Source organism: Heterodontus francisci, chromosome 48 (assembly GCF_036365525.1).
Source record: "Heterodontus francisci isolate sHetFra1 chromosome 48, sHetFra1.hap1, whole genome shotgun sequence".
Taxonomy (NCBI): domain Eukaryota; kingdom Metazoa; phylum Chordata; class Chondrichthyes; order Heterodontiformes; family Heterodontidae; genus Heterodontus; species Heterodontus francisci.
The window spans coordinates 9,217,312-9,233,190 of record NC_090418.1 but is presented as its reverse complement, the minus strand read 5'-3'; the positions used below and the strand labels follow the sequence as shown (position 1 = coordinate 9,233,190).

At 50.1% G+C, this 15,879-nt stretch overlaps 1 protein-coding gene across 2 annotated transcripts in view; it reads right to left on the bottom strand.

Annotated features, from left to right (window-relative positions):
* Window positions 1-15,879, bottom strand: part of LOC137357310 (guanine nucleotide-binding protein G(I)/G(S)/G(T) subunit beta-2) — a 79,095-nt gene that overhangs the window by 24,810 nt on the left and 38,406 nt on the right. For both annotated transcript variants that reach the window (XM_068023550.1, XM_068023549.1), the window contains 2 exons: window positions 6,310-6,421; window positions 1,047-1,085 (listed from right to left, as the gene is read on the bottom strand). In XM_068023550.1, coding sequence (XP_067879651.1) covers window positions 1,047-1,085; window positions 6,310-6,366 — 96 coding nt within the window. In that variant the 5' untranslated portion in view covers window positions 6,367-6,421. The remainder of the gene's footprint in view (window positions 1-1,046; window positions 1,086-6,309; window positions 6,422-15,879) is intronic.

Genomic DNA, 15,879 nt, shown 5'->3' with positions numbered 1-15,879 from the left:
ATTATTCCAGTGAATCAGTGATAAGTTTACAAAGTGCAAAAGGAGGTTGATTATTTTCTTTAATGTAAAAGGGTCATCCGAATTTGAAATTCTTGACCACAATTGCCGATTGAGCTGTGACTGCAGCATTCAAGAGGAAATTGACAAACATTTCAGAGCAGGGGAGACGGCTTTGATATGGAGCTGGCACAGAGATTAAGGACAATGGGACACTGTGAAGAGTTCTATTCTGTGGCAGTGCCACAAGAATGATGCTGGAGCAGCAACACAGAGGCCGTGAACTCAGATGCCAAGGTGGCAAAGTAGCCAGACTGAGTGCGGTGAAGAACCTCATTTGAGAGCGGGTACCAGACAAAACACAACGCCCGTGAAAGCTGCCGTCCACAAACGCCCTTCTGGGAAGGGAACCCATCATCCCTAACCTGGTCTGGCATGACCTGCTCGTCCAGCTGTCGGGACAACGAGAAGGCTTGGTAATAAATTCAGCCTTGCTACTGTTAGCACATAAAGAGAATAAACTTCTATTGAAAAACAAAAAGCTCCGCAGCTCGCTGAACCCATCAAGGTGAGCTCGCGCTGCAACTGATGAGGTTGCCACTCTTTCTTATCGCAGGATAAGGGGTCGGGCATTTAGGACTGAGGTGAGGAGAAATTGCTTCACTCAAAGGGTTGTGAATCTTTGGAATTCTCTACCCCGGAAGGCTGTGGATGCTCAGTCGTTTAGTATATTCAAAACAGAGGTTGACACATTGTTGGACTCTAACGGAATTAAAGATATGGGGGTAGGGCGGGAAAGTGGCGTTGAGGTAGATGAGCTGAATGGTGCAGCAGGCTCAAAGGGCCAAACAGCCTACTCCTATTTCTTATGCGCTTGGTAATCTAGACTGGACGGAGACAATTGTGGGAATGAACTGCTGAATTCACGACAGCCTCCTGCTGGAAGGTTACAAAACAAACCACACTGTGAGGGGTGGGGGGGCTGGGGAAATCAGGGACACGATATAAAACCCCGTCAGCATCGCTAGCGCACCAGTTACTGGACTCACCTGGGTCAGCGTGGAGTCGCCACATGCTTTCCTTGCGTCCTGCAACAGACAGAATCATCATTAAAGACATATTGGCTGGTCCGTCTGTAACCTTCCCCTCACCATCAAAAAAAAAACCATTTTGCATTTTCCACAGTGAACAGTGACCCACTGCGTCAGTCCAAAGCGTCAATGGAAACCTACGTCACACCTTAAAGTAAATTTCAAGCCCAGTCCTGAAAAGACAAGGGATTCAGTGCCTCGAAAGCTGAAACGACTCGATCTTCGCTGTTCCACTGAACAGTGTCAAAACTCCTGAACAACTAAGGCAAGGAGCCTGGCTGAGATTCAGCTTGTGTGTGCTCAAGTGCAACAGTGTGAAGGAAAAATTGGCCTTCGAGAGAGTGCAGCGTAGATTTACCAGAATGATAATTGAACCCAAGGGTTAAATAATGAGGAGATATTATACAAACTAGGGCTGCATTCCCTAGAACTGAGTTGGTTTAAGGGGTGATTTGATGGAAGATTTCAAGATATTATGGAGAACAGGTTGGGTACATAGAAACTATTTCCACTGGCCAGGGAGTTTAGGAGCAGGGGCATGGTGTAAAAAATTAGAGCCAGACCCCCAGGAGTGACATTAGCAAACACTTCTACACACAAAGGAACTCTGTTCTGTTCGATCAATTGTAAATGTTACATATGAAATTAACCACCGGTATTAAGGATATGGGGTAAAGTTGGTTATAATGGAGTTAGGTGCCAGATCAGCCATGATCTCAATGAATGGTGGATGAGGCTCGAGGGGCTGAATGGCCTCCTCCTGTTCCTATGCTCAGAGCAGGACACCAGTTTGTTGATGGGCGAAAGGAGTGTTCTCTGAAATTCAGATCAGCTTATTTTCCTTGCCACAGTAAATGTTACATTCGACGGTTGAGATATTAAACATTGGGAATGCAAATCTTTCTCCACGCCCACATCACCACTTTGTGCAACAACCACCAGCACCAGGCACTCAAGGCCCAGGTATAGATTAGATGCTAAGTAAAGCGGCCTGTGTGTCGCTTTCAGTGGTGACGCTCTGAAGATTTGCAACAGATTCGGATCAACAAGGGAGTCAAGGGTTATTGGCCAGTGGGGTGGTGGTGGGGAGGGAAGTGGAGTTATGGCCACAATCAGACTGGCCATTCTTCTTGAATGGCGGAGCAGGCTCGAGGGGCCGAATGGCCTCCTCCTATTGCTTATTTTCTTATGAAGAGCATTCCCTCCTCCACCACAGCTATGTCTCTATTTAACCACAAAATGTGCCCGTGGGGGGGAAAAATGACGTGCATTTATGTAGCACCTTACACGACCAATGGATGTCTCAAAGCACTCCACAGCCAATGAGGTACTTCCGAAGTGTAGTCACTGTTGTCATGTAGAAAATGCAGCAGCAGATTCTCTAGTTGTGGCCCAACTACATAAAAGTTCAGCATAACTGCCCTGGTCTTGAACTCAATACCTCGATCTGAAGTCTAAGATACCACATACTTTGCTAACTACTCAAGATGTCCTGCCACCTTCAAAGAACAATACACCTGAACACCCCACCATCCCCCCCCAACCATAGGTCCTCTGGCCCTTCTTTAGTATTGTGCTATTTAGTCTATATCACCTCTCCCTATTCCTTCTGCCAAAAAGCATCACCTCACACTTCTCTGCTCTCTGCTGGCCTATTTATTTCCTGTTACGACGAATTGGTCTCATGCTCATTGTCTGCCACTCCTCCATGTTTAGCATCATTGGCAACTTTTGAAATCTTACTTTGCATTCCAGCATCTAATTATTAATTTTTTTTGTCCGGAACACCGGGAATCTTCTTTGAATAGTGCCATGGCATCTTCAACATCCACCCGAGGGGGGGCAGATGGGACCTCAGTTTAATGTCTCATCCGACAGACGGCACCTCCAGCAGTGCCCGCAGAGGTGCCAGCCTTGACTTCTGTGCTCAAGTCTCTGGAGTGCGACATGAACCCATGACCTTTGGCGTCACTACCCACTGAGTCACAGCTGACACACTATGAAATCTGAGTGAACGAAATTAGAGTCAGATTACATGTGGATCTGTGCTGTGGGCTACTGCCCGAAAGGAAGGGAGTTGAAAGCGCAGCCCAACTGATTTCATCCCGAGCTGTTTCAACTAGTTCCCGCTCTGATCTACATCCAAATCTGAAAGAACAGCATTCGTACTCAACTGTGCTACCCTGTGCTGTAATTCCCAAAGCAATGCAACAGCCCTGTTATTTGTTACGAGAATATGATATTCTTACCTTGTGCTTTCTGTAAAATAAACAGCAATATTCTGGGACATTGGAAGACCAAAAATAAGACTGGGACGCTGGCTTGGTTTCAAGAGGTCAGACTTGATCAAATCTTGCAGCAACGAAGACAAACATCTCTGCATCTCGGAACCTTGAACCAGTGTCTAATTACAGACTCAGGCTACACTGCCAACTAATAGTTAGGATTTGGCATTGCAGGTTTAAATAGAGACATCTGACACTCTAGGATTCTGCTTTCATTCTGCAGCCTGCTCAGAGCTCCTGCCTTAAACAGCAGGTGGCAACATCGCTGCTGTTTAACTTCTCCATGAGTTTTTTTACTCCACCCTCTTCCTTTGATATGAGAGGAGGAAGAGAGGGGGGGGGTGAGGAGGAAGAGAGAGGGGGGGGGGGTGAGGAGGAAGAGAGGGGGGGGGGTGAGGAGGAAGAGAGGGGGGGGGGGTGAGGAGGAAGAGAGGGGGGGGGGGGTGAGGAGGAAGAGAGGGGGGGGGGGGTGAGGAGGAAGAGAGGGGGGTGAGGAGGAAGAGAGGGGGGTGAGGAGGAAGAGAGGGGGGTGAGGAGGAAGGGGGGGGGTGAGGAGGAAGGGGGGGGGTGAGGAGGAAGGGGGGGTGAGGAGGAAGGGGGGGTGAGGAGGAAGGGGGGGGGTGAGGAGGAAGGGGGGGGGGTGAGGAGGAAGGGGGGGGGGTGAGGAGGAAGGGGGGGGGTGAGGAGGAAGGGGGGGGGTGAGGAGGAAGGGGGGGGGGTGAGGAGGAAGGGGGGGGGTGAGGAGGAAGGGGGGGGGTGAGGAGGAAGGGGGGGGGGTGAGGAGGAAGGGGGGGGTGAGGAGGAAGGGGGGGTGAGGAGGAAGGGGGGGGGTGAGGAGGAAGGGGGGGGTGAGGAGGAAGGGGGGGGTGAGGAGGAAGGGGGGGGTGAGGAGGAAGGGGGGGGGTGAGGAGGAAGGGGGGGGTGAGGAGGAAGGGGGGGGGGGGTGAGGAGGAAGGGGGGGTGAGGAGGAAGGGGGGGTGAGGAGGAGGAAGGGGGGGTGAGGAGGAAGGGGGGGTGAGGAGGAAGGGGGGGTGAGGAGGAAGGGGGGGTGAGGAGGAAGGGGGGGTGAGGAGGAAGGGAGGGGGTGAGGAGGAAGGGAGGGGGTGAGGAGGAAGGGGGGGGGGTGAGGAGGAAGGGGGGGGGTGAGGAGGAAGGGGGGGGGTGAGGAGGAAGGGGGGGGGTGAGGAGGAAGGGGGGGGGGTGAGGAGGAAGGGGGGGGGGTGAGGAGGAAGGGGGGGGGTGAGGAGGAAGGGGGGGGTGAGGAGGAAGGGGGGGGTGAGGAGGAAGGGGGGGGTGAGGAGGAAGGGGGGGGTGAGGAGGAAGGGGGGGGGTGAGGAGGAAGGGGGGGGGTGAGGAGGAAGGGGGGGGGTGAGGAGGAAGGGGGGGGTGAGGAGGAAGGGGGGGGTGAGGAGGAAGGGGGGGGTGAGGAGGAAGGGGGGGGTGAGGAGGAAGGGGGGGGTGAGGAGGAAGGGGGGGGTGAGGAGGAAGGGGGGGGTGAGGAGGAAGGGGGGGGTGAGGAGGAAGAGGGGGGGGAGAAGGAAGAGGAGGGGGAGAAGGAAGAGGAGGGGGAGAAGGAAGAGGAGGGGGAGAAGGAAGAGGAGGGGGAGAAGGAAGAGGAGGGGGAGAAGGAAGAGGAGGGGGAGAAGGAAGAGGAGGGGGAGAAGGAAGGTCAATGGTGGGGGAGGGGGAGAAGGAAGGTCAATGGTGGGGGAGGGGGAGAAGGAAGGTCAATGGTGGGGGAGGGGGAGAAGGAAGGTCAATGGTGGGGGAGGGGGAGAAGGAAGGTCAATGGTGGGGGAGGGGGAGAAGGAAGGTCAATGGTGGGGGAGGGGGAGAAGGAAGGTCAATGGTGGGGGGGGGGAGAAGGAAGGTCAATGGCGGGGGAGGGGGAGAAGGAAGGTCAATGGTGGGGGAGGGGGAGAAGGAAGGTCAATGGTGGGGGAGGGGGAGAAGGAAGGTCAATGGTGGGGGAGGGGGAGAAGGAAGGTCAATGGTGGGGGAGGGGGAGAAGGAAGGTCAATGGTGGGGGAGGGGGCGGGGAGAAGGTAGATCGATGGTGGGAGTGGGGGGGGGGGGGAAGGTAGATCGATGGTGGGAGTGGGGGGGGGGAAAGGAAGGTCAATGGTGGGGGTGGGGGGGGGAAGGAAGGTCGACGGTGGGGGAGGGGGAGAAGGAAGGTCAATGGTGGGAGAGGGGGTGGGAACAGAAGGAAGGTCGATGGTGGGGGAGGGGGAGAAGGAAGGTCAATGGTGGGAGAGGGGGTGGGAAGAGAAGGAAGGTCGATGGTGGGGGAGGGGGAGAAGGAAGGTCAATGGTGGGAGAGGGGGTGGGGGAGAAGGAAGGTCGATGGTGGGGGAGGGGGAGAAGGAAGGTCAATGGTGGGAGAGGGGGTGGGAAGAGAAGGAAGGTCGATGGTGTCGGGGTGGGGGTGCGGTGGAAGGAAGGAAAGACGAGTGTGGTCGGTCACCAGGGTTTTTGATTATCGTTTACTGATCTCTGTTGCGTGAACATTGGGCAGGGACAGGATTGAAGGTCTGCTGCAACTGGCCGCCCACTCCTGGCCAGAAATTAAACAGCCTCCCGACATCAAGGCATTTCGGACAGCTCCTTCCAAACCCATGACTTCTACCACCTAGAAGGACAAGGGCAGCAGATGCATGGGAACACCACCACCTGCAAGTTCCCCTCCAAGCCACGCACCATCCTGACTTGGAAATACTCCTCAGGCTAAGTATTCTAAGTTTACGCACAAGGAGCTGCCATACAACATAGGAACAGGAGTGGGCCATTCAGCTCCTCGAATTAGTCTTTAATTAGTAACTTGGGAAGGGGAGTGAAGTGGTGCCACGATTCCTCAGCTCAGTGAAGCCTCAGCCAGGTCCCATTTAACCTGATGCTATGTGAATTTGTAATGCTGGTCTTGCCACACTGCTCACCCTGATTTGGCTCCGTAGCTGTTCTGCCTCTTGGCGCAACTGTTCGAGCTCACTCATCGTCTCCAGTCAAAGCAGACGCTTCTAGCCCACCGCCACTCGGCCAATCAGAAATCTGCCAAGAGCGGGAAACAAAAGATGCAGGTTAGCGACCCATTCATGCACAGGGCAGGATCTCAGAAACAGCAGGTTTTTTTGGTGACCAGTAAAAGAATTCGCATTTCTGTAGCGCCTTTCACCACCTCAGGACTGCCCCCCAAAGGGCTTAACAGCCAATGAAATGTAGCTGTTGTTGTATTATAGGAAACACAGCAGTCAATTTGCACACAGCAAGGTCCCAATTGTTCAACTCCAGTAAACCAGTGAACAATGGACCCGAGGCCTTATCTTTACACAACTCCAGCTTTTATTTGGAGATACACATTGTAAACATGCACCGCTGAACCCATCAGCCACAGTTTCAGTCTGCTCCTATATATAGCAGCACAAGTGAATCCCTCGCTAATACCCACCAGGGATCTTTATTCGTCCACCCAAGAGGACAAACAGGGCCACAGTTTAACATCTCATCGGAAAGACAGCACCTCTAACGGGACAGCACTCCGACAGCACTGCAGTGGGAGCCTGGGCCCGGAATACGTGCTCAAGTCTCTGGGGTGGGACTTGAACCCACAATCCATCAACTCAGAAGAGAGTCCATGACCCACTGAGCCACGGCTGACAGAAGGTACAATCCACGTTTAAAACAGTGACTGTCACTGTGATCTGTCGGCACTACCCCGAGCAGTTTGGTATACTTCCTACATTGGAGGATATTCAAAAGCAGCTGGCTCCCTTTCAACAAACTAAACCTGGATCTTAAGCAATTCAATGAGATTACGAAGGGCTGTTGAACAGAACAGCTGCTCTCGCTGAACACGGCCCAGGCTGAATTCTACAACAGGAATCGTGAGCTGATTGAGGAGCCCAAGGACAGGAAGTGTTTGTGCATTACACAGTTACCCTCTCGCACAAACTCTTCCTCCACACAATCAGCTCTCCACAGACTAACTCGAAGTTCAGTGGGGAATGGCACCGATCTTGAAATAAAATTTATATTTTACATTTCTTTAAAATATCCTTTTTTTTTAAAAAAAGCTTTCACAAAGCAGCCTGATCCTTTTGTTGTAATCTTACGCCTGGTATACATTAGCTGGGGCAATACAGCACGAAACTGAAGGCATCTGTACTGGGTGGAGTTCCACAGCCAAGGGAAGCGATTGGGTTGTGTCGAAGTTGTTTCTTGCCTATTGGTAGCTGTGCACCATCTGCTAAAATTGCACTAAAGCCAACACTATTCACTGCTGTGCAATATATATATATATATATAAAAACAGAGCAAGCTGCGAAGGCCAACAACTGACCTACAACCATCAGTACGTCACCCGCGCCTTGAGGCCCACTCTCCAGACATAATCGTATTTTGAAGATCTAGGATCGAGCTGCAAAGCGTTCTGCACAATTCATTTTGTTTCATTACACCGTGCTGAAGTCTGACTGATAATAACTAAGATGGTTGATGAAACCCTGCTGCTGGCTCCCGAGTGCGCTTTGGAACTGAAGCAGTGTGCTAAGGCACAGCCTGTGCGGGAAAAACCAGCTCACCCATTTTTGCTTCTCAGCTCAATTTACAGAGAGGCATCAGCGACTGAGCTCCCTTTTCACAAGAGGCGAGGAAGCAAGCATTCTAATGCAGCGGATGGGTTAACAAATTACATTCTTGTTGGGATCTCACTTAGGGCAATGCTTTAACATGCTCAAGGAGACGCTGAGCTGTGGGCTCTGTAGACCAGGGGGCCGCAACCGAGGTTTATCCCTGAAGAGCCCATTTTAGAAAAAAAAATGACCTAAAACAAAAACCATTGGGAACTGCAAGCTGAAAGGTCGACATTTCTAAACCAAATACTTGCCAAATGTCTCGGGTGGAATGCATAATTTGCATATCTAAAATAAATGTCTTGAATTGATGCATCAGTAGAAAAAAAAATCTAAATTAATCCTTTTATCCTTTTTGACTATTTTTGCTGTAATTTTACCAGTAAAGTCATCTTTAAAACAAACTTTTAATTTAAGATTAGTAGAATTAAGACAATTTTTTCAGCTATTGATCCTTACGATAAATAAAGCTTCGAACGGCACATTCAGAACAATTTATCATCTCCGCTATATTGGAAACAATAACGGCTGCAACCAGAAAACCCATTCCTCGAATCAAAGGCATTATCTATAACCGTGGTGTAACTATAGAAAAATCATCATTTGGAACCGTAAATAAACCAAAATGATTAACCTTTTACCTTCACAATAAAAACACCACTCTTAGTTTTCTTGAGTTAATTTTTTTTTTGTGGCTTTTTTCCATGTTAATCCGATCTGACTGAGAAAGATTGGGAGCAGCAAATGAGATGTTTTGGAGCAACAGGATTTCCATCCTGCACTGGGTCAGCATTACACCAGACTTGATGCAAACAACTGGAAGTTTTAAAACATCTTCATCACAGTAAAAATATTTCCAACTTAATTAGCTCAGAACTGTGAAACATTGCCTCCTTCTTCACATGAAGCTAGTCAGCCAGTTTTAGGCTGTAAAAGTAAAACATGCCTAAACCTTTTCACGCCAACTCAACATTTCGCTCCAACACGTTCAGTTTCAACGAATGAGCACAGATTTTTTTTTTTAAATGGGGAGAGAAAGAAGTTTAAGGTTTGGGTGCCAGGCGAGTAGCAGTCTAAATATTACCCCAACTACGTTAAGGGTTGATGTCAATGACACTGTCCAACATGGCAGCAAAATGCCACGCATATTTGAGGGCCTCGGGCAGACCTTTCTGGAATTAATGTCCAAGTGCTGTTTATTAATAGGGGAAAGGAAGGCATCTGCTCACTGTAATGGGAACAGGGCTCTCAGGCATAGCCTTAAGGGTTAATGCGAAAGCATCTGCTCCAAGGAAAGACACGAGTGCTGTGCATTCCAGGGTGGGGGCAGCTGAGGGATGCAGAAGGCCACCCCAGTAACCATCAATGGAGCTGCTCTGGAGGGAACTGAAGACACCTTAGTGGGGACAAAACTCTAAAAGGACGCCGAGAAGAATTCTATAGGACCAAAAGAGTTGGCACTGTAAACAGGAATTATTCTCCCTAGGTGGGTGGAACTTAAATAAAACAAATTTACTGCAGATGCTGGACACTGGAGGGGGGGGGGGGGGGGGGGGGGAGAGGGGGGGTGGGGGGGTGTGGAAAGCAGAAAATGTGGCCAAAACTCAAATAAGTCAGTTATCTGCAGAGAAAACAGACAAGTTGACCTTTTGGTATAGGTCCTTCATCGGGGCTAGAAGGCAGGAGTCCGACAGCTGTACTAGTACAATCGGAAGGCAGGGGGAGGCTGGAAATGCATAAAGAGATGACAGACAAACTCGAGAGGCGTTATGATGGTGCGAGGTCGCACATTATCCTAGTCGAGTAAAAGGCCAGAAACGAAAGGTCGTATACCAAAACTCTGCTGCCTGTATTTCAAGTCCTGTTCACTCATCACCCACTAGACGCTTGCTGACCTACATTGGCTCCTAATCCGTTGACACCTCCTTCTGAAAATTCTCATCCTTGTTGGCAAATTTCACCCCCTCCTCATCTCTGTAACCTCCTCCAGGCCCACAATCAACCCAAGAGCTCGGAGCCCCTCCAATTCTGGGCTCTTGCACATCCCCAAGTTTCATCGCTCCACCACTGGCAGCCTTGCCCTCAGCTGGCGAGGCTCAAAGCTCAGGAATTCCCTCCCCAACCTCTCCTTTAAGATGCTACTTTTCCAGTACAGACGCACTGTGCGACTTCCCCTGTGGCGTCATCAAACTCCCACCTGTCCTAGTATCTCCTTCTGTGGCTTGGTGTCAGATTTTACTTCATAATGCTCCAGTGAAGCACCATGGAACATTTTTAACACGTTAGCAGTGTTATCTAAATACAAGCTGCTGTTATTACATATGTAGACTATACAGTACAGAGAAAGGCCATTTGGGCCAAGCAATCTGTGCTGGTGTTCATTCCCTACAGAAGTCTCCTCTCGTCCCACCTGCCTCTCATCTTGTATAAATGGCCAAGGAGGAAACTTGGGGAAATGAGAGACTCGGAAAACCTGCCATTGATGTCCTCCTTGGAAAATGAGGACTACAGTTAAATTAAAGTTAACAGTCAACTCCAGGGTGCCAAGGAGACTGATGAGATACTGTCCTTGCAATATGCATCAAGATCCATGGGAACAGCGCGTGAGATGTGGCAATCAAACAGAGGTGGCTTCAACGGATTGGACACGTTCACAGGATGGGAGATGGTCACATACCCAAGGACCTTCTGTATGGTGAGGTAGCCGGAGCCAGAAGACCAGTGGGCGCCCAAAGCTCCGCTTCAAGGATGCTTGCAAGCTTTGAGCCTCGCCAGCTGAGGGCAAAGCTGCCAGTGGTGGAGCGATCAAACTAGGGGATGTGCAAGAGCCCAGATATACTAATCCTACATTAATCCCATATTCCCTACCACATCCGCACAATTCTCCTACCACTGACCTACACTAGGGGCAATTTATAATGGCCAATTTACCCATCAACCTGCAAGTCTTTGGCATGTGGGAGGAAACCGGAGCACCCAGCGGAAACCCACGCGGTCACAGGGGGAACGTGCAAACTCCGCACAGGCAGTACCCAGAATTGAACCCGGGTCGCTGGAGCGGTGAGGCTGCGGTGCTAACCACTGCGCCCCCGCCCTTGTGGCAGAACCTGCCCCTCAAGGATTGGCCTTCACAGCCATCAGCAAAGGTGTACCAAGAGAAGACACCCGCCGAAATGGAATGCTTGCTGCGTGTCCATCATCTTTCATAGATGGAAGGTTGCCAACTAAATGTAGGGATGGGATGGGCAATTAAAGCGGGGAGCCACAGGTAGCTCAGGGTCACACCTGGAGACAGGACAGAATGTGTTCAGCAAAACACTTGCCTAATCTGCGCTTGACGTCCCCAATGTACGGTCGGAGACGGCACTGTGAGCAGAGCCCTAAACAAGCTGCCTTCAAGCTACCATATATAAACTGCAAAACATTTCCCTACTCCGTTTGATAGTCGAGAACGGTTTAAACAGACCAAGCAGTGAAAGTAGGGAGTGTGTGGTCACAAAAACAACCCCCCACCCCCTCACATACACAAGATATTATCAGTTTCATTCCACGAACCACACCAGTTACAATCAAGCAGAGCAAAGATGAACGGAACGACAACACAACACACTAAAGAACTAGTATTTAAATAACGCGCAGGGTATAGGTGAATCACTGTTCCGGGATCAGCTCAACTGTGTAGCAGAATCATGCAAAATCGACATTATTCGGACTACCTTGCAGCTACAGGAAATGATTAAAACAATGAACAATGGCTTATTCATCGCAGCTTGCAAAGTGGCTAAAATAGATGAGCAGACTACACCAGATTACAGTGCATACACACAGGGAGTGGGCAATCTGAGGTAAATGACTGGATTGGTTACTCTCGAGCCATGGGCCAAACTTGGCATTGGTTCTTGTGTCTAGATGCAAATGGGAGGTAAACTGATGATTTTTTTTGACATCAATGGCAGCGGTGAAGATAAAATTTGACTGGAGGGCAGACACGTGCGACAAAATCCTTACCTCAGCCGGAGTCCGGGCTAATGGAGCACCTGCAGAGATTTGCCATTAGCAGCATTAACGGAACTAAACATTTGTTCATGGTTTAGAGTGGGGACAGGGGGCTGGCTGGTGGGGGAGTGGGAAACTTTGCATTACAATATCTTTGCTGGTTCCCCACCACCAACTACCACCACCCACCCCCCCATTGACCCCCCAATCAACAACTTGCATTTATATAGCCCCTTTAACGTAGTTAAGCATCCCAAGGCGCTTCACAGGAGTCACATAAGGAGATATTACAACAGGCGACTAGTCAAAGAGATAGGTTTTAATGAGAGTCTTAAAAGAAGAGAAAGCACAGAGAGTGAGGGAGGGAATTCCACAGCTTAGGGCCGAGGCAGCCGCCAAAGGGGGAGCGAGGAAAATCGTGCAAGAGGCCAGACCTCGAGGAGCGTAGAGTTCGCGGGGAGAGCTATAGAGCTAGAGTGTGCTTGTGGAATGTTTTAAAAACGCTCCTTACTGGTGCGACCAGCTAACACTACGGAGGGAATGACATAGAAGATTTTATTGGTTTTCTCTCCCAATGAGCTTACAGGTGCACTGAGAGGGGCAAGCACCAAAAAAAAGGAAGAGGAAGGGTTACAAACTGCTTGGCAAAAAAAGCACCTCTCACTGCCCTGACTTTTGTAGCTCAGAGCTATTGCAATGAAACACAAACACCAGCATGGACCAGTTGAACCAAATGGCCTGTTTCCGGACAAACCCATGAAGCACTGGGTTGGGGTGAATCAGCACCGGATGCCCTTAGCCCCAGGGTTCTTTTGTCAGTTGTGGCTCAGTGGAGTAGTACTCTCTCCTCAAGAGTCAGAAGGCTGTGGGTTCAAATCCCACTCCAGAGACTGGAGCAGAAAATTCCAGTCCGACACTCCCAGTGCCAGCACTGAGGCAGCGTGGCACTGTCGGAGCTGCCATCTTTTGAATGGTATGTTAAAACCAAGACCCCATCTGCCTTCGCAGGTGGTCATAAAGGATCCCAGAGTGCTTTTTCTTGGGGGGGGGGGGGGGGGGGGGGGGGAGGGGGGAGAAGAGCAGGGAGTCCTCCCCAGTGTCCTGGGTCAATATTTAACACTAAAACTGATGTGGTCATTACCACATTGCTGTTGGTGGGAGCTTACTGTGCGGCAGCCAGTTGGCACGTTTCCTACATTACAGAAGTGACTACACTTCGAAAGTACTTGCTGGCTGTAAAGAATTTTGGGATTGCATAAGTGCAAGTCTTTCTTGCAATAATAATTCCATTAACAAACAACAGCATTTATCTAGCACTTTTAACATAGAAAAAAGCCCCAAGGTGCTTCACAGGAGCGATTATCAAACAACATTTGATATCGAGACACATAAGGAGATATTAGGGCAGGTGAACAAAAGCTTGGTCAAAGAGGTAGGTTTAAAGAACATCTTAAAAAAAAAAGGGGAGAGGTAGAAAAGGTGTATGGAGGGGAATCCAGAGATTAGGACTTGCAGCTGAAGACACGGCTGCCATGATGGGGGCGATGAAAATCAGGGACATGCAAGAGGCCCAGAACTGGAGCAGCACAGAAATTGGAGTGTTTTAGGCTGGAGGAGGCTACAGAGATAGGGAGGGGAGGAGAGGGCAAGGCCATGGAGGAATCTGAAAACAAGGATGAGAATTTTAAAATCAAGATGTTGTTTAATTAGGAGTCAATGTAGGTCAGCGAACACAGGGGTGATGCGCGGACCTGGTGTTTGCAACCTTGTTTTGGAGAGTATCTCATCCTTGTTTTCCAATCCCTCCAGGGCCTCATCCCTCCCTATCTCCTCCAGCCCCACAGCCCTCCAAGACCTCTGCGCTGCTCCAATTCTGGCCTCTCGTGCGTTCCTGATTTTAAATCGGTCCACCATTGGTGGCCCTGCCTTCAGCTGCCTGGGCCCCAAGCTCTGAAATACCCTCCCTACACCTCTCTGCCTCTCCAATTCACTTTCCTCCTCTAAAACCTCCTCAAACTCCTTAAAACCTAGCTCGTGGACCAAGCTTCTGGTCATCTGACCTAATATCTCCTTTTGTGGCTCGGGGTCATACTTTGTTTTGGAACACTCCTGTGAAGCGCCTTGGGACATTTTATTACATTAAAGGCACTATATAAATACGAGTTGCTGGTGTCGGTACAAGATGGAGGTCAGCCAGGAGCGTGTTGGAATAGTCAAATCTAGAGGTTAACAACAGCAGCTGACCAATGTGATGAGTGGAAGCAGGGGCGTATTTGGGCGGCGTTACGGAGGTGGAATTGGGCTGTTTTTAAGCCATGGTGCAGGTATGTGGTCGGAAGCTCACGTCGGGGACAAATATGACACCAAGGTTGCAAACAGTCGAGTTCGGACTCAAGACAGTGGTGGGAAAAGGGTTGGAGTCAGCAGCTAGGGAGCGGAGTTTGTGACAGCGACTGAAGACGACGGTTTTGGTCTTGCCCATATTTAATTGGGGGAATTTCTGCACATCCAGTACTGGATGGCAGATAAGCAGTCTGACAATTTAGAGACAGTGGGATCTGCTGCATTGTTTGATTGATCGATGGTTGCCGGGGTAACAGGCTGTTAATTGACAGCGTTGGCTGCCGCATATCAGAACGCGAGATCAAATGATTGCTCGAGGGCCTCAGACTTTTGTCCTGAAAATGCAAGTGCCATTCGAAAAATGTCACGTGGGTTCCGATAGGCAAACTTAAAATAAATACAGATCAACAAACTCAGGCTGCACGGAGTCTAATCCAACCTTTACACTGTCGATGCTTCAGTGATCACTTGGGATGTAATAAATGACATCAACTTGGGACTTAAGTTCATGCGTTATCGGGTGTGAATATAGCACAGGGTCATTCAGGTGATAATGTGCTCAGCGAGCACACAGAAGTTATTTGCATATCAGGAAAAAAAAACAAAGCCCAAGGAGAATCATACAATCTCGCATCCTGGTATGTGGCACCCGACAGTGGTAATTACCACCGTGCTGCCCTAGCAACCAATCACATTGGCATTACGCAAAATCCATTGGTTACTGCTGTGTCCTGTTGCCAAGGATACCGAACTCAGGCCGATGATGGAAAATCCAGCAATCAAGGTCAAGGGTCAATGCCATGGAGGGGGGTGCGATCGGCTGGGAGAAGAGGAAGGAAAGTAACAGCTCTCTGATACTGAGCAGTCAGTCGTTCGCTCTTGGATTAAAAGCTAGAAGACAGACTTACACAGAGAAAGTCCAAAGCCGCCAATCCAGAACTGACGATCAATTGAGCAATGGACGTAAAGGACGGCACACGTCCCGTATGAGTGCTTCTCAGAACAACACCCCCTCCCCACCCTGGTACCACTTCCGGCAATTCCCCCTTCCTCGACAGGCTGGCTGAATGCTGAAATACTGCTCCAATGGTGCTGGCTGCTCCCAGCATCACACTCAAGTACTCACTCTTGCAGTGTATGAATAGCCAGGGAGTGGCAGGTGGTCTTTTGTTTAGGTGGGGGGGTGGTGGTGCCACAGCATTTCGAGTGGAGATCAGTACTCCTACACGCAGCAGAGATCGGTCAGCAACAGGAAGCCTGGCTGATGTCTCTCTCACTCCCCCTCCCATCCTAAACAAGGCACTGAGGCCAATCGCAGCACATCCATTGCAGCTTTTTTGGCCACAGATCGATAATTAAATCTCTGATCTTAAGAGACAGACAGAGAGACAGAGAGCGGGAGGGAGACAGACAGACAGACAGAGGAGAGACGAGAGAGAGAGAGGGGGGGAGAGAGCGGGGACGAGAGAGAGAGAGAGAGAGCGGGACGAGAGAGAGAGAGAGAGAGCGGGACGAGAGAGAGAGAGATGAGCGGGACGA